Below are 19,422 nucleotides of genomic sequence, written 5' to 3'. Positions count from 1 at the left end.
AATAGTTCATTTTAACGCCATCTCCCCCAAAAAGGAAAATACTGGCATATAAATAAGAATATTTTAGAGGGAAAATTTACTCACTTTGACGGAGAAATCAATGTCTCCAACCAGTTTGTCTTCTTTATCTTGATTAACTGGGCATGGTGTAAGACTTGGGCTGAAGGCCATGAGATCGGTCTTGGGCGGGCCCTCTCCAGAGCACACCCTCTGTCTTCTTTGCTGCGAGTATGACCAGGTCCCCACCGCGCTGGAGCACACCAGCATGGGCTTCCCAGGCCCGGCCTCCATGGGCGCTGTGGAGCACCTGAGTGCAAGGTACAGCAGCAGCGTGAGCACCAACAGGCTAGACACGGCACAGATGGCGATGATCAGGTACACGTTGATATCTACAAGCGAAGCCTCCCTGCCGGCAGAATCCACCAAAGCCCGGGATGGGGTGTTTGACGTGTGCCCACTCTCCACCAGAGACACCAGCAAGGTGGCTGTGGCTGTCAGCACCGGCTCGCCATGGTCCTTCACCAATACCAATAGACGCTGTCGCGGAGCATCTGTTTCATCCAGGACACGTGTGGTGCTGATCTCACCTGTGTACAGACCCACGCGGAAAGGAAGACGTCCACTGCCCGCTGCTGACTGCAGCTCATAAGAGAGCCATGCATTGTAGCCAGAGTCCGCGTCCACAGCGCGCACCTTCGTCACCACATGCCCTGCACCCACTGTCCGTGACACCAGTTCGCTCACTGCGCTGCCTGCGTGAGGCCCCAGCAGCGTGGGCGCATTGTCATTCTCATCCAGCACAAACACCTGCAGAGTCACATTGCTGCCCAGGGCAGGCACACCAGCATCCCGCGCGCTCACCTGGAACTGCAGCAGCTCCAGCTCCTCATGGTCCAGAGGCTGCAGCGCGAACACCTTGCCGCTCTCCGCGTGCACAGACACATAGCTCGACAGCAAGCGCTCGCCCACCCTCCGCTCCACCAGCGAGTAGGACACCAGCGCGTTCTCCTGNGCNTCCGCATCCATCGCTGACACCGTGAAGATGTGTGCTCCAGGCGGGTTGTTCTCCTTCACAAACACTGTGTACTCGGGCTGCGCAAATGCAGGAGCATTGTCGTTCACGTCAGCCACCTCCACAGACACGCTAGCCGTGGTACACAAAGAAGGAGAGCCCCCGTCCCTGGCAGTCACAACCACGTTGTAGTTAGAGATGGTCTCTCGGTCCAGGACACTGTCCAGCACAAGAGAATAGTAATTCTTAAAGGTGGACACCAGCTTGAAGGGGACCTGGGGGGTCAAAGAGCAGGTCACTTGTCCATTGGCTCCAGAGTCACGATCGGACACACTGATCAGGGCGATGACAGTGCCGGGTGCAGAATTTTCTAACACAGGAAGTGATAATGACTTGATGACCAATTCAGGCACGTTATCATTGACGTCCACAATTTCAACTAGAACCGTGCAATGATCTGTCATTGGAGGAGTTCCCTTGTCTGCTGCTTCTATCTGGATTTCAAAAGATTTGGTTTCCTCAAAATCTATGTTACCTTTTACTGTGATGTATCCACTGATTGGGTCTAAGTGAAATTTTGACAGGATTTCAGGTGACATATCCTGGTGAAAAGAATATACAATGTCCTTATTTACTCCTTCATCCAAATCAGAGGCATCAACATCCACTACTACAGTACCATTTGGAGCATTTTCGGGTAATCTGACTTTGTAGAGCGTCTTCTCAAATGCTGGGGCGTTGTCGTTCACATCAAGAACAGTGATCTTCACTTGAGTGGTGCCAGTGAGCTCAGGTTTCCCACCATCAACTGCAGTTATCAATAAATTATGTTCAGGAATGTCTTCTCTGTTTAAAAGTTTTTTCAACACGAGTCCCAGGGACTTAATTTCCTCATCTTTTCTTTTGACATCCAAAGAAAAGTATTCACTTGAGTTAAGACTGTAAGAAAACAACGAATTGGTTCCTACATCTGCATCTGATGCGCCCTCTAGCGAAAACCGGGAGCCCAGCGGCCGAGATTCATAGATAAAAAGATTCTTTGTGGCTACTGGAAATACTGGAGGGTTGTCGTTAATGTCCCTCACCTCCACCTCCACGTGGAAAACCTGCAGCGGCCTGTCCACGATCACCTCCAGGTGGATGCTGCACTCCGCGTTCCGCCCACACAGCTCCTCCCGGTCGATCCGAGAATTCACAAACAAAATGCCATTCTGCAGATTTACCTCCAGAAGGTCCCCGCGGTCCTTGGACGCCACCCTGAACAGGCGGGGCACCAGCTCTGCCAGCTCCAGGCCCAGGTCCTGCGCGATGCGGCCCACGAAGGTGCCGTGTTTGGCCTCCTCTGGGACGGAGTAATGAAGCTGGCCGCTCCCTGCCTCCCAGGCTGCAAAGAGAAGAAGCCAGAGCAGCAGATGCCGATCTTCTCTCTGAGAAAACACCATCGCAAGACCCTTCCGAATGTTTGGTTGCTCTCTCGCTGATCCAGAATTTCTTAAATATTTTTAGTTTCTTATTCTTCACATCTTAAACACCTTACCGTTACCATTTTGTCTGAGACAAAGACGGAAAGGATCCTTTGAATGTGTAATACCGGCTGTTTCTTCTTTGAAGGAACTTGTGGTGGACAGCGACACCAAGTGGCTAAATGTGTAAGTATTTAATGCACTTATTTTTCGTTCTTGTATGCCTAATTTGAACTGTTGCAACATTTGTATTTTGACCTGTGATTTCCTTCGAACAGTCACCAAAGTTTTTGTTTTATCAAAACGTAGTCTTACAATTTCATACTCTCCAGTTCATGTCATCATTACTAATAATGGAACTTCCTGTATTATAGGCAGCACACTGTTTTCTGTTTCTCTTCGGAGTTTTCCCATTAAATTTTCACAACAGTTTTTTTAAGATGAATTTTAATATAATTCACTGTTTACAAGTATATACAGACTAAACAATTTAAAAGGAGCTTTAACTGATGGTGTCTGAGTGAAATCTCCATTCAAGATGCCAGACATATTATAGAAAGATAAGTCTTTGATATTTGTGACAATGAAGGTATAAGGCATGAAAATATATGATAAGTGTGTGCATATGTACTAATATATGTTTTATATAATTCTGGCAATTTACAACTTACATGGCAATAAACTTACCTGCATTTATTAATTTAGAACATTTGTAAATCACCCCAGGTCCTTTATTGAAGCATGGTATCCTTGATAACTGTCTTTTCTAGTGCTTTTATAAATAAGCCGGGTCTCATTCATTCGATTTCTTACTCACTGGGGATTTAACCCAATGCCTCGAGAATCTAGGCAAGAACTCTGACACTGAGCTGTATCCCCAGCCCAGAGTCAGTCTTATACAGTGAAGTTCTTTTATAAATAAATTTCCTCTCACAGGACACCGTGTGGTTGGGATATTATACTCATATCACACCAAGTAAGACCTTTTTTTAAATGTCCACACACTGTTTACATATTACAATTTGCATGTATGTATTTAAATGATCACAAAATGAAATGATTGTGGTTTTAGTGATCAACACTCGGGATGGATTTCTGTATCAAGTGACTTTAAAGGGTTTTACATAGCTTAGTACTGTGATGTACACCCATCACATAAAGAAAGAGCTAGTGACCCTCTTTCTTTGATAGTCCCTCCTAACTCAGAACGACATCCTGGGACTTACGAGGCTACGGCAAAAAGATCTTGAGTCGAAGGTCAGCCTAAAATGAGGACCCAGACCCAAAATAATCAAACAGGACCTGAGAGATGGCTCAGTGCAGTCAAGCCTGCCGACCTGATTTCAATCCCTGTGACCCAGTGAGTCCTGAAAATTGTTGTCTTCTAACTGGCACACTCACACCACGGAATGCATGCACACTTACACATGTACATACACACAAAATAAATAAATGTTAAAGAAAGAAAGGTTGAACACATTGTCAATTTTAAAAACTACAAAAGGAAAAATAATTTTGCAACATGAGTCACTAGGCAACATATACAAGACTGGGTAATGACATATTCTGAAGACTGATGTGAATTCACTGATAAACATAAGAGATGAGTCCTCCAAGCATCTTAAAGTTGGGCCAGAATATTCAGTGGAAAGTGCAAATTTAGGTATTTATGTAGAAAAAAGTGCAGATTTTTGCTTATAGGCAAAAGACTTTAAAGAGAAATATAGCACATAACTGAAGTATTAGAAGAAAATGTCCCCATACAAGGTTTAGTTTCCTGTGTTTCACTGAGTAAAATCCAGTGTTCAATTAACTCAAGTTTATTATCTAGATTTAGAATAAGATAAATTATAATTATACCAAAAATTAATGAATATTTAAATTAACCCTTCAAAAATGATAAGTGAAGAGTTGCTTTAATGATATTTGTTAATAACAAACAATTTCTGATAGATTCTGCTGTGACAGCTCCTAAAATACTAGAAACTTGACTCTAAGTAGAGTGTCTTTTGTTTGTTTGTTTGTTTGTTTGTTTGTTTGTTTGTTTCGGTTCTAGTGACTGAATCGAGGGCTTCTCATCCATAATCGGATTTTTACTGTTGTTGCTTTGTTTTGAGGAAGGGCCTCACTGTATATGTCTGGCTGGAACTCACTTTGTAAACCAGGATGGCTTCAAACTCAGAGATCTACTTACCTCTGCCTCCTGAGTGCTGGGCTTCAATGCACCACCATGCCTGACCTCATCCATTAAAGGGCAAGCGTCCTTCCCCTCAGCTATCCCCCTAATATAAAATTATTTTTTAAAGATTTTTATTTATATGTACAAGTGATTTGCCTACATCAATGTATATGCAGGCTTGATGCCTAAGGGAGCCGATGGTTGTAAGTCACAATGTGGCTCATAGGAACCAAATGCAGGTCCCCTGTAAGAGCAGAAGTTATCGTATTTCTGAACAGTGTGTTTCTAAGAATCAACTATAGCTATTACTATACCTGTTAGCACTCTGATGATCATATCTTAGAAGATTAATTTGAAAATGAAATACAAATTTTAAAACATTAAGGACTTCAAATTTATGGCAAACTTTTCTCATTATCAAGGAAATAACGTACTTCTAATTTTAAGACTTTTCAACTCTGGGAAGATAATAGATTTCTGTTAAGAGTGAAGTCTACTTAAAGTTCAAGATACACCCACCAAATTGCCAACTCCAATAAAACCAGATTCCCAGACTGAAATGGATAGTGTGAGCAGTGGCTGAGGCTAAGATCACTTAGTGGCAGTCGTGTATTTAGGTCATCAATATGCTCATGAACCCACCGAAAGACAGCAAGTGATTAAATGCCAGAAAACAGTTTTAGACAATTATCTCACCTAAATACATCTTTCTTTGAAAGGAAAGAGAAGAAGATCCTTCACACATGTAGCATTCACTGGTCAGGTCCTGTGTTTTAAGTACCCACTGTAGGAGTTTCTGGTGGAAATGCAGCCATACAGCCAGACCTTCCATTTTGGGCAAGCTCCAGTTCCACAAGGAACAAGCTAGTCAAATAAAAGGGTAACTCGGGGTGATGGGAAGTGTAACCCGGCTTAGAGTGAGCTATGGTTGGGCATCTTCACAGAAGGAAGCCTGCACGGATCAACCCAAGGATGCTGACACTAGGATGATGACTGTTGACCACTCTTATGGGTCCTTTATGTGTAAGTGAATACTCTTCACTTACATAAAGAGAAGGAAGAGACCTGGGTGCTTGGCCAACCCAGTTTGTATTCAGACAAGGTCTAATTACTCAGCCCTGTTGGCATGGAACTTGCTAAGTAGGTCAGGATGGAACTGACCTGACTCTACCTCCCAAATGCTCTGCTCTAACCACGTGCTTCACCACACCCAGGTTGATGCAGTCTTTTAATACTAAAAGTTGAAGGGGCTCCTTTCTCTCTTTTGCCCGAAAACCTAAAATTCTTACTATTATTATCTTTGTGTTTAGTTGATCCAATAGAGGGTATTTTTTTTATTAAGACACATAGAAGTTTGCCACACATTCCTGAGTGTTGACATGTACTGCGATGGTCAATGATAGATAAGATTGGAGTCCTGGAGTTTAGAGTTCAAAGAGCAAACCTGGGAAATGTTCAGAGTAAAACTAAACTACTCTAAACAGACTCTGCTAAGAAGATAGAAAGCGGTGTCTAAAGATATTTAAAACCCTGTAAGTTGTCTAATTTGTAGGGGATTCGATCTTTGGCTTTTGTTTGTTTTGTTTTGTTTTGTTTTGTTTTGTTTTGTTTTGGTTTGGTTTGGTTTGGTTTGGTTTGGTTTGGTTTGTTTTGGTTTGGTTTGTTTTGGTTTGTTTTGGTTTGGTTTGGTTTGGTTTGGTTTGGTTTGGTTTGGTTTGGTTTGGTTTGGTTTGGTTTGGTTTGGTTTGGTATTATTTTTTCGACTGGATTTCAGTATGTAGCTCCAGCTGTCCTGGAACTCACTATATAAAGAAAGCTGTCCTTGGACTCAAAGAGATTCTCCTGCCTCTGTCCCCTGGGTGCTGGTATTAAAGGTGTGTCCCACTACACCTGGCTCTACTTTTGGCTTTTACGTTTCTGAGAGGAAAACATTTAGGAGCAATAGCCAATCGTTATGCTTTGGGGCCAGTGAGGTGGCTTAGCAGGTAAAGCTTTCACTTTGCAAACCTGGTAGCCCGCCTTAGATTTCTGCAACCCACAAGTAGGTAGAGAGAGCTAGTTACTGAGGCACACACACACACACACAGTAGGAATACAACTGCACACCAACATCATGCATACCCATAATAAATAAATAAATAAATAAATAAATAAATAAATAAATAAATAAATAAATAATCAGGTTTCCCCCTTTTCAATTATTCAAGGTTAAGTTATTCACACAGAGATTTAGTTATGAGCCTAACTATGAAAGTAAGAATGCTTAAGAGAATTGTTCAATGTGCAAGAATTTGATACTTAATTCATAAGTATCCCATGACAGCACAGTGATATAAAATAAAAGTACAGCTTTAGGTCTAAGTAATGAAGAGGAATCATTAATAATACAGAAATAGCGATGTTCTTAACAAGAAAAAAAATATTAAAGACCTACCTTTCCTAAGCATTCGGCCTCTAAGGGTGGTTGTCTCTCTTCTGCTGATTCCGGACCTTGGGATAGGCTAGGGCTGAAGGCCATGAGATCAGTCTTAGGGGGGCCTTCTCCAGAGCACACCCTCTGTCGCCTCTGCTGCGAGTATGACCAGCTCCCCACCGCGCTGGAGCACACCAGCATGGGCTTCCCCGGAGCACAGGCTCCATCAGTGGGCATCGCTGAGCAGCGCAGCGCTGTGTAAAGCAGCAGCGTGAGCACCAACAGGCTGGACACGGCACAGATGGCGATGATCAGGTACACGTTGACAGTCACCAGAGACGCCTCTTGGCCAGCAGCATCTATCAACGCTCTTGATGAAGTTTTTGGAGCTTGACTATTCTCAACTAGAGAAACTAACACTGTGGCTGTGGCAGTCAGCGAAGGCTCACCATGGTCCTTCACCAACACTAGCAGGCGCTGGCGTGGCGCATCCACTTCATCTAGGGCTCGCGTGGTGCTGACCTCGCCTGTATACAGACCCACGCGGAACAGGCTACGCGTGCCCACTGTGGATTGCAGTTCATATGACAGCCACGCGTTGTAACCAGAATCCGCATCCACTGCACGCACCTTGGTGACTACATGGCCCGAACCCACTGACCTAGGTACAAGCTCGCTCACTGAGCCGCCAACTCCCACAGCTCCGTGAGGCAGCAGCAAGGGTGCATTGTCATTCTCATCCAGCACAAACACCTGCAGAGTCACATTGCTGCCCAGGGCAGGCACACCAGCATCCCGCGCGCTCACCTGGAACTGCAGCAGCTCCAGCTCCTCATGGTCCAGAGGCTGCAGCGCGAACACCTTGCCGCTCTCCGCGTGCACAGACACATAACTCGACAGCAAGCGCTCGCCCACCCTCCGCTCCACCAGCGAGTAGGACACCAGCGCGTTCTCCTGTGCATCGGCATCCATCGCTGATACCGTGAAGATGTGAGCTCCTGGTGGATTGTTCTCCTTCACAAACACGGTGTATTCGGGCTGAGCAAACACTGGAGCATTGTCGTTCACATCAGCCATCTCCACAGACACGCTGGCCGTGGCTCGTAGCGAGGGCGAGCCCCCATCCCGCGCTGTCACCATTACCTTATAGTCAGCTGTGGCTTCCCGGTCCAAGGCGCTGTCCAGCACGAGCGAATAGTAATTCTTGAAAGTGGACACCAGCTTGAAGGGGATATGAGGACTCAGGGAGCAGGTCACCTGCCCATTGACTCCCGAGTCACGATCTGACACTGAGATGAGGGCAATGACAGCACCCAGGGGAGCATTCTCTTGCACAGGTAGTGAGAGAGATGTTATTGAGACTTCTGGCGTATTGTCATTGATATCCACAAGTTTTACTGAAATTTTACAATGTCCTGACATCGCTGGGGTTCCCTTGTCAGATGCAATGACCTGGATTTCATAGGATGTCCTTTCTTCATAATCTAACTCTCCCTTAGTTCTGACTTCTCCTGAGTTGGGGTCTATTTGAAACTTTGTCCGTGTGGTGGAAGACACATCACTACCGAGTGAATACACAATCTCGCTGTTTGATCCTTCATCTGCATCAGAAGCATTTAATTTCATCACTAAGGTTCCGTTTGCAGTGTTCTCTAACAATTGTACTTTGTAAACGGATTGGGGGAAAGTAGGTTCGTTGTCATTCACATCTAACACCTTGATGAGTATTTGAACAGTGCCGGTGAGCTCAGGCTTGCCTCCATCAGTAGCTACCAGTAACAATTTCACCTCCGCATCCTCCTCTCTGTCCAGAGATTTTCCCAGCACAAGAAACAGAGATTGGCTTAGTTCGTCGCTTGTTTGAACATCTAGAAAGAAAAATTCACTGGGGCTGAGCTTGTAGGACAGAAGAGCATTTACTCCGATATCTGCATCAGAGGCTCCCTCTAAAGGAAACCTTGAGTCAAGCAGCCTAGATTCGTGAAACTGGATAGTTTTTTCTGTCATTGGAAATCGCGGCGGGTTGTCGTTAATGTCCCTCACCTCCACCTCCACGTGGAAAACCTGCAGCGGCCTGTCCACGATCACCTCCAGATGGATGCTACACTCCGCGCTCCGCCCGCACAGCTCCTCCCGGTCGATGCGAGAATTCACAAACAAAATGCCATTCTGCAGATTTACCTCCAGAAGGTCCCCGCGGTCCTTGGACGCCACCCTGAACAGGCGGGGCACCAGCTCCGTCAGCTCCAGGCCCAGGTCCTGCGCGATGCGGCCCACAAAGGTGCCGTGTTTGGCCTCCTCGGGGACGGAGTAGTGGAGCTGGCCGCTCCCTGCCTCCCAAGCTGCGAGGAAAGGAAGCAAGAGCAGCAGACACTGCCTGACCTCTGGGCCCCCTCTCAAAGAAGGCATCACTTCTAGTCCTCCGTGAGTTGATCAAATTAAATGATCATTTTTTAAAATAAAGTAAAATAAAATATAAGTTCTAACACCTGCTCAAATCCTGCTGCTTCTCCTGTCGTTTTTTATCTGGAGTAACAAAGAAGCTCTGGGTGTTTTCTTTCCAAGAGAGAGATCACTCTCTGGTAGACAGCGACACCCTGTGGCTAAACTGGTTAGAATTTTACCTTATTAACTGAAAATATGAGTTTACCGTATTTAACTGTCAATGTGAAACTTATGCATAAATTCAGTGTGAACTTCAATAGCACTACGTATATTCACGATGTTGCAAATTTATCCTCTTGTAAAGCTTAAATTTTATACAGATTAGATAACAACTCCAGTTTCCCTGACCTTGCCCATGGTAACCACCATTCTACTCTTGTATAAGTTTCACTACCGTGTAAGTTAAACCATAAAAGATTTCTTGAAGTTGTTGCTCTGCCGTTGAGTTCGTTTTCCTTTGTTTTGAGACTGGCTCTTTCAGCTTTCCACAATGTCCTGAAGTTTCGCCGGTGTTGTTGCGTGTTACACGATTTCTTTCCTTTTTAATGCCGAATGGTTCCATTGTGTATACAAAGCATTTTGTGTATCCATTCAACCATTAATGAGCGTCTGTTTGCCTCTTGTAAATAGTGATGATACAAACACAGATGTACAAGTAGATCTCTTGTATACCCTGGTTTCAATTCTTTTGTAATATTACAATTTTTATTGCTTCTTCAAGTCAAGTACAACAGAATCAATGAGTATTTCTGTTTATTGAAAATATGTTTAAATACACCTTTGTTATTTATAATTTTGAGCTTTAAATTGTTGGCGGATTACATTAGTTTCTTATATAAAATTGTTTTTATGTTATGATCATTCTCTTATCTATTATTATATTTGAATTATCATGCAAGAATAAATGGATTTCTTTTTAGTGTTAGTTACTTGAGAATATCTTTATTAATTTGTAGTTGGCTTCTTCATATGTAAAAATATGAAGCTCAAATAAAGATGGTGTGGGATTATTTGAAATGAATGGAGGAATGTCAGTTAGCAAAGTTCTTGTCAAGTTGCACACTTGTAACTTTGTGTAAGATAAAATTTTTGCGTTTAGCATTCTTAGAGGAAAATAAAATGAACTGCAAAATTTAAACTGTCAGTTAAAAGCAGCAATGGAAGATAGATTTTTCCGGAGCTAGATCATTAATAATTTTTCTTGGAATTGGGTATGGTGGTACATGCCTTTAATTCCAGCACTTGGAAGGCAGAGGCAGGTGGGTCTCTGATTTGAGCCCAGCCCAGTCTACAAAGCGAATTCTAGGAAAACCAAGGCTAAAAGAGAGGAAATTCTGACTTGAAAAACTAATAATGGCACTAATAACTTTTCTCTGAGTCCAGTGTCTTAAACTTATTTCACTTATTAATTTTTGCAGTAAGATGAATTCAACTGGAAATAACTATATTTTTAAAATATATTAATACTGCTTCAGACAAAAAAATATCCCATGTGTTTTCTTAATAGTGGTTCCTAGATTTTATATAGATACATAAAATCAGGTATAAACACACACATACATATAAGTATATATATATATATATATATATATATATATATATATATATATATATATATATATATATATAGAGAGAGAGAGAGAGAGAGAGAGAGAGAGAGAGAAGAAAACACTATCTTAACGGAAGGGTCTAGTGAATGAGGAAGAACAGTGGGAGAGAGAGGAAAGGAGCCTGGGAGAAATATTCAATGCGCTTTGTATACCTGTATGAAAATGCCCTTACATAAAACAGTACTCTGAACAATGAATATGCACAATGAAACTTTTAAAATAAATTTAAAGAATAGGACATGAAAGAATGCATTTCATTTAAATGATGTGAAGGAAGAAAAACCATTGAAATATTCTGAGTGGGACAAGAACATCAACTAACAATGGAAAATCCATTCATGTTTATGTTAAATATTAATTCACAACATTGCTCCATATTTATGTTTTTCCTTTATATTACAGTAGCTTTCCAAAAACAACAGTCGCCTTCCAAACTTTGTCATTCTAAACCCATGTCTTTTTATAATATCGATTAATATTTGAGATTCATCCTCAAGTTAGTAGAATTAACCAATCCAAAAACCTTTTAACCTTTATATAAGTCATTATAACACAGAAAGAATAGTCTTCCTGTACTTATATCTACAATGTGTTCATCTTAAACTTTGTGATTACAATGTAGTTGTATGAAGGCATATCCAAATACATTAAGGTCAAATTTGTTTGATTTGTGTTTTATTATTGTTATTAGTGGCTTTTGTGCCTTCATTTACTTGTTAAGGCAGTTTCACTTATATCTTAGGCTAGCCTGAAACTTGTTCTGTAGCACAGGATAGCCTTTAAATTAGGATCCTGCTGGGCAGTGGTGGCACACACCTTTAATCCCAGCGCTCGGGAGGCAGAGACAGGTAGACTTCTGAGTTCGAGGCCAGCCTGGTCTACAGAGTGAGTTCCAGGACAGCCAGGGCTACACAGAAAAAAACTGTCTCAAAAAAACTAAACAAACAAACAAATAAATAAATAAATAAGCATCATATTGCCTCCACCACTCAAGGATAAGTATGTGCCAGTAAGCTGAGCTCTTCCAGACAAATCATTTGGTACTATCAAAGGATGTTGGGTTCTAGTACTCTGAGATAACTGCATATCCAAAAGAGTGCACCAGATCTCTGAGAACTAGAATTACAAATAATTATTAACCACCATGTGAGAGCTGGGATTCAAACCTGGGTCTTCTGGAAAGGCAGCAAGGGCTCTTAACCACTGAATAATCTCTCCAGACCAGTACAAATAAACTTATTAATATAATGAGTTATGTCATTCTACCCTCAACTGTCAACCTTATTCAAGTTTATCTGAGTTAAAAGAAAGACAATATTGTTTATCTTCTACTTACAATTTTTCAGTTTAGCTTTAAAATTTTCTATCACTCCCAGTTGTTTCATCTTTTTTCTGAGATGGAGTTTGTGTGTGTAACCATGGCAATCCTGGAACCTGCTTTGTACACCATGGTAACCTCAAACTCGGAAATCTGCTGTCTCTTCATCCAAAGTGTTGGTATTAAAGGTATACACCACCATGCCTAGTTGGTTTTATTATTTTAATTTCTCCTTTCAGAGAATTTTTCATGGACTTGCTTTCGTTTATTCTTCACCTGCTACCACAAGAATTACAGTTTTCCAAGAATGATTTGCATAAAGAAAGTTATAATATGTACCATTTCTAGAAAACATGTTAAGCATGTTCTGCTTTTAAAACATCACATAAAGTGGAAACTTCTGCTTTCTTTGGCAACTTAGTTGTGCCATGTGAGGTTTGTCTGGGAACTGCCTTATGTTTTGCTGACAACAGATGTGTGGTGTTTTGCTGGAAGCTGCCTGAAAAGGGGGCAGTGATATTTTGCTAGAGCAATGCTTGAGAGAGCACATGATATTTGGAAAGGGTATAAAATATAACTGAACAGACAGTGGAACACAAGTGTGTCCTTGGTTCTCCTGGCAACTCTTTGCTGGTCTTCGTTGGGCTTTGCTGATGGAAGTTTTCACTGAGATTGCTATGGCATTGGTTCGCCTTGCCTTCTTTACTGACTTCCTAGAGAGGAATGCGCCAAAGAACTTCTTGTGATATTCTAGTGGCTTCTTGGCAGAGCCTTGTGGTTTGTTCTGGATTGAGCTGCCATTGCTGATTCATGAATGGTGTTTGTAAGTGGATTGAGCTGCCACTGCTGATTTGTGTGAACTGAACTGCTGATATCTTGACAATTAAGGTTGTAATCACCCCTAAAGAGCTATTTCTAAACAGGCCCACATCTTCTTTTGCCATATTAACCTTTCCTTTCTACTACCTCTGGTGGGTGATGGGCTAGAAGGGAGGTTAAAGCACTTAAGAACCCTTATTATGATTAGTTTTGAAAAATATAAGCCTACATACAGTCACATATAGGATGGTATTTACTTTTATAATGTGTTGGCTGACAAAGAAAATTGAAAAGGGAACCTTACACCAAATCCAACCCCTTCTCTAACTCAGTTATTACTGTAAGCAGGATAAATGAACTCTTGAGGCCAGGAACTTAGATTATACTGTGAGTGTTACTGTGTGCTTTGGGTTCTATTGCAGGGATTTTCATATGCCAGGCTGTCAATATACAATTGTTGAGTGAATGATGGTAAATACTGAATGTCTCTCTAAAGACGATAATCATGCATATAGCTATGGAGACATAATAATGTAAGTGAGGAAGAAACTTTTCATTATGATTTCTGAATATATTCTTTCCAAATGTATAATCCTATAAGGTTTATGTCACAGATAGAGGAAATTGGAATGTTATTTTTTAGCATTATTACTCCAAAATTACTTTGGTTATTCTTGCCCAAAGACTGTGTGCCATAATATTAATATATGGAAAGTTGCAGAAACATGCTTTAGGCTTATGTCTTCGAATGCTCTAAGCAACAATTTTTCATAGACTATTTTACATTTCTCCCTTTTCCTTTATCTTTCTAAACTTTCTTATATACCCTCCCTTGTTCTGATTTAAATTTATGGCTTATTTTTCTTTACTTTTTCGCGTGTGTGTGTGTGTGTGTGTGTGTGTGTGTGTGTGTGTGAACCTAAATACAACCTGATCGGGCTATATAGTGTTACTTGTATATATGTTTTCAGGGCTGGCCATTTGGTATTGAATAACCAGTTGGTGTGCTCTTCCCTGGGGAAAACTGTAACTCCTGCTCTCAGCATTCCTTGGTTGCCTGTAGTTCTTGATCTAGGGTTAAGACCTCCTGAGCTTCCTTCCTTCCATATTAGCACATCTATTGGTGTTGTACTTTTTTTTTTTTTTTGNTTTTGGTTTTTCGAGACAGGGTTTCTCTGTGTAGCCCTGGCTGTCCTGGAACTCACTCTGTAGACCAGGCTGGCCTCGAACTCAGAAATCCACCTGCCTCTGCTTCCCAAGTGCTGGGATTAAAGGCGTGTGCCACCACTACCAGGCTGGTGTTGTACTTTTACAGAGGAGATTTTAAGGGGCTTTTCAGTATGTTTGTTTGGATGTTTATCCAACAAGACTCACTCACTTAATTATTATGTAACTTCAGAATTTAATGTAAGAATTAAAACATTATGTTAGAGGCTGTGGAGATGGCTCAGTGAATACAGTGCGTGCTGTGCAAGCTTAAGAACCTGACTTCAGATCTCTAGTATATGCATACCCTAAAGTCTAGCCAAAAAAATGAGCTACCTGATTCAAAACAAAATGTACAGAATAATTGAGGAAGATAACTATCATTAACTACTGACCTCCACACCTACATGCACAGGTGATTATACCCATACATACACATATATCTCTGTGTGTGTATCATTCACTCACTCACTCACTCACTCACTATCTATCTATCTATCTACCTATCTACCAACCTATCTATCTCATGCACACACAAAGAAACATTCACAAATTTAACATGCTTTTGACTAAATGGTTTAAAAAAGAGACCTATATTAAATGTATATCAGTTGTTTATTGAAACTGCTGTAAAATACTGCCTAATATGTTACTCATTATCTCATTATTGATCAGCATAGTGACTATGAATCAAACTTTGAAGAGACCATTATTCCTCATCTGAACAACTGGTGTAAAGAATTCCCCTTTCAACCTGGTAGTGCCTCTAATCCCAGCACTCAGGAGGCAGAAGCAAGGAAATCTCTTGAGTTCGAGGCCAGCCTGGTCTATACAGTGACTTGCAGGACAGCCAAGGCTACACAAAGAAACCCTGTCTCAAAAAATTAATTTTCTTTCTTTTTTATTTCTACATTCATTTCTCTACAAAGATATACATTAGAGATTTGTATGTCGTAAAATTTGGTTTGGAAAAATTACTACTATCTTTCTCTTGGTGTTTTATCTTGGATTTTAAACAATATTTAAATTTTGATTTCTGCAAAGGTATTGCATTGAAAGCAACTTTAAATATTTAGTCAAATGCAATGGACTGTAAAAAAAAAAAAGCAAATAAAAATAGTAATTATCCTAAACTTAGTTTTTCTTGCCTTAGGTAATCTGTTAAGGGAATAAAATTTTCATCTAATAAAGTATCAGGAGTAAAAGAAGAGAAGAGTTTGGGGATGTTGGCAAATAAATGGGTGGGAGTCAACTGACTGGATTGCTTAAGACACAAGTTCACATAGTAATTATTCTTCTAAACAAGGGAATGGTACCAGGAAATTGTTGGATATTTTAATGTGGAAACCAATTTGGACCATAGAGATTAAAATTATTATTTAATTCCAACTTTGAAATTTAGCAGTGTAGATAGAAAATGCATGGGTTCTATAACTTTTTCTACAATGATTTGTGCAGAGCAAGACACTTGACAAGAAATGAGAGACCATGTTAAAAGTGACCAGCCTTTCTGTGCTTGTCTACCATTTATGAAGCACTTGGCTCCGTCCCTAACACCACCACTACCCAAAAATAACACTAATAGCACTGAATTTTTAAGAAGTATTCGACCATGTAAATAAAAGAATAGAATAATTTGTACAAACACTGCTTGATTCTTAGATATATTTTTGCAGCTGCAAATACTAGAGTGTTCGAAAAGACAGTTAACAACATGTTCCTGAACACTCTGAATATACTCTAAGTTCCATTTAAAGAATGACTTAAAAAATAAAGTTAAATCTAAAAAGAAGTTCGAAGCCACAGCTCAAATTTGCACTTACATTACCAGAAAGATCTGAATTTACTTCTGCGTGGTCACTTCTTTCCACTATGTTCAAACCTGGGGCTAAACCGGGGCTGAAGGCCATGAGGTCGGTCTTAGGTGGACCCTCTCCAGAGCACACCTTCTGTCGCCTCTGCTGCGAGTATGACCAGCTCCCCACCGCGCTGGAGCACACCAGCATGGGCTTCCCCGGAGCACAGGCTCCATCAGTGGGTGTCGCGGAGCAGCGCAGCGCTGTGTACAGAAGCAAAGTGAGCACTAACAGGCTGGACACGGCACAGATGGCGATGATCAGGTACACGTTGACATCCACCAGCGATGCCTTGGAACCCACTGCACCGGTTAATACAGGCAAAGAGGCTTTCTGGATCGGACTGCTTTCCACCAGAGATACCAACACCGTAGCAGTAGCAGTCAGCATTGGCTCTCCATGGTCCTTCACCAGCACCAAGAGACGCTGTCGTGGAACATCGACCTCATCTAAGGAGCGTGTGGTGCTGATCTCACCAGTGTACAGACCCACGCGAAACGGGTTGCGCGCACCACCTGTAGGAGGTTGTAGTTCATATGACAGCCACGCATTGTAGCCAGAGTCCGCGTCCACCGCGCGCACCTTCGTCACCACATGCCCTGCACTCATTGTCCGTGACACCAGTTCGCTCACTGCGCTGCCTGCGTGAGGCCCCAGCAGTGTGGGTGCATTGTCATTCTCGTCCAGTACAAACACCTGCAGAGTCACATTGCTGCCCAGGGCAGGCACACCAGCATCCCGCGCGCTCACCTGGAACTGCAGCAGCTCCAGCTCCTCATGGTCCAGAGGCTGCAGAGCGAACACCTTGCCGCTCTCCGCGTGCACAGACACATAGCTCGACAGCAAGCGCTCGCCCACCCTCCGCTCCACCAGCGAGTAGGACACCAGCGCGTTCTCCTGCGCATCCGCGTCCACCGCAGACACCGTGAAGATGTGCGTGCCAGGCTGGTTGTTCTCCTTCACGAACACGGTGTATTCGGGCTGCGCAAACACTGGAGCATTGTCATTCACGTCAGCCACCTCCACGGACACGCTGGCCGTGGCCCACAACGAGGGCGAGCCCCCGTCGCGGGCTGTCACCACCACCTTATAGTCCGCTGTGGTCTCTCGGTCCAGGGTGCTGTCCAACACAAGCGAATAGTAATTCTTGAAGGTAGACACCAACTTGAAAGGGACATGAGGAGTCAGGGAGCAGGTCACCTGCCCATTGACACCTGAGTCAATGTCGGATACCTTGATGAGTGCGATGACAGTGTTAAGTGGAGCATCCTCTTTGATGGGCAAAGACAAGGATGTGATCGCCAGCTCTGGAGCATTATCATTTATATCCAGTACTTTCACCAAAACCTTGCAGTGATTTGACATGGAGGGAGTCCCTTTATCAACTGCCTTTATTTGAATTTCATAGGATTTTGTTTTTTCATAATCTAGATCACCGATCACTCTAATTTCTCCTGAAAGAGAATCCACATTGAATTTTTCTTGAATGTCAAGAGAAACGTCATTGCCAAAGGAAAACACAACTTCACCATTGACACCTTCATCAGCGTCAGTGGCATTTAACGTGGTCACTAATGTCCCATTCACTGTAGATTCTACTAACTGTGCTCTGTAAATGGCCTGGTCAAACAGTGGGGCGTTGTCATTAACATCGAGCACAGTAATCTGCAGCCGAACTGTCCCCTCCAGCTCTGGCTTGCCCCCGTCGGTGGCTGTCAGTAATAACTGAAGTTCTGGTGTTTCTTCTCTATCCAAAGATTTTCTCAGTTCAAGAGAAAGGGATTTACTGAGTTCGTCTGTTGTCTCTACCTTTAAAGAAAAGTAATCAGAGGGGCTCAGCGTGTAAGTTAAAAGAGAATTGGCACCAATGTCTGCGTCCACGGCGCCCTCTAGTGGAAACCGTGAATCTAGTTGCCTATTTTCAGGAATAAAAATCCTTTGCTCTGCGCCTTTGAAAACCGGTGGGTTATCATTAATATCTTTAACCCTCACCTCCACGTGGAAAACCTGCAGCGGCCTGTCCACGATCACCTCCAGGTGGATGCTACACTCCGCGCTCCGCCCGCACAGCTCCTCCCGGTCGATCCGAGAATTCACAAACAAAATGCCATTCTGCAGATTTACCTCCAGAAGGTCTCCGCGGTCCTTGGACGCCACTCTGAACAGGCGGGGCACCAGCTCCGTCAGCTCCAGCCCCAGGTCCTGCGCGATGCGGCCCACAAAGGTGCCGTGTTTGGCCTCCTCGGAGACAGAGTAATGGATCTGGCCGCTCCCTGCCTCCCAGGCTGCGAGAAACAGAAGCGAGAACAAGAGCAGGCGCCGGGCTCTCAGGCCTCGGAGCCTGGAAAACAGCATTGCAAAAGTACTGCACCTTCCGTATCGCTGTCACACCAAGATCATACTTTGCACCTTCATGTTTTCAGCCATCCGTCTCCTCACCATTTTTATCTTTTCTCGGTTGGTGACGAAATGAAGCTTCCTTCCCTTCTTTTTTAATTATCACTGCTTCATTTCCAGCTTCAAGAATTTGTGGTATACAGCGACACCATGTGGATAATGTAGAGTTTACATCCAGCAATGGTCTTTGCAATTTTGTTATTTCCAGTGCATATGAAATTGCAATTCATCAATGAAATAGGACTTTCTAGCAAATAAACAGTTAATAAAAATAACAGAAGATAATTTAGTATTGAAAATACAATAACCACCATAACATGTCCCATATTTTCATATAATATTGTTTACTGCAAATCGTCACCCCACTCTAACAATTACATGCATATATCAAGTGGACCTGCAATCCTTTAGAGTTGCAATATATGTGGAGCATTTATTCTGAACACATCCCTCTCCCTTAAGTTGATTACCATATATAGATACTCAGTTTCATATAAAATGGCATAGAACTTGTACATGACTTGTGCATGTCCTCCAAATCACTTTATATAACCTCTGAATTATTTACAATAACTACAGACATAAAAATGCAAACAGCTGTTAAACTGAATTGCTTGGAAAGTAAATCCTTCCCATGTTCATCATAGATACAATATTTTTTAACTTTTCTGTTCATACTTGGTTTTATTCATGAAACCCACTAA

The 19,422-nt window shown here is 42.4% G+C and overlaps 2 protein-coding genes across 4 annotated transcripts in view; both read right to left on the bottom strand.

Moving 5' to 3' along the window:
* LOC110285079 (protocadherin alpha-4) overlaps window positions 1–9,669 on the bottom strand; it is a 225,915-nt gene extending 216,246 nt beyond the window's left edge. The window contains exon 1 of one of the 3 annotated variants that reach the window (XM_029472218.1): window positions 7,089–9,669. In XM_029472218.1, the coding sequence (XP_029328078.1) occupies window positions 7,089–9,476 (2,388 nt within the window). In that variant the 5' untranslated portion in view covers window positions 9,477–9,669. Of the gene's footprint in view, window positions 1–84; window positions 2,573–7,088 lie in introns of those variants that run through there. The other 2 variants (XM_029472213.1, XM_029472216.1) reach the window with 2 other exon arrangements.
* A 6,559-nt stretch (window positions 9,670–16,228) lies between these two features.
* LOC115029890 (protocadherin alpha-1-like) lies at window positions 16,229–18,729 on the bottom strand. The gene has a single exon (XM_029472179.1). The coding sequence runs from the start codon at window positions 18,674–18,676 to the stop codon at window positions 16,229–16,231; it is 2,448 nt and encodes an 815-aa protein (XP_029328039.1). The 5' UTR covers window positions 18,677–18,729.
* Window positions 18,730–19,422: the final 693 nt, after the last annotated feature.

Source organism: Mus caroli, chromosome 18 (assembly GCF_900094665.2).
Source record: "Mus caroli chromosome 18, CAROLI_EIJ_v1.1, whole genome shotgun sequence".
NCBI lineage: Eukaryota > Metazoa > Chordata > Mammalia > Rodentia > Muridae > Mus > Mus caroli.
This window is presented reverse-complemented; position numbering and strand designations above follow the sequence as displayed.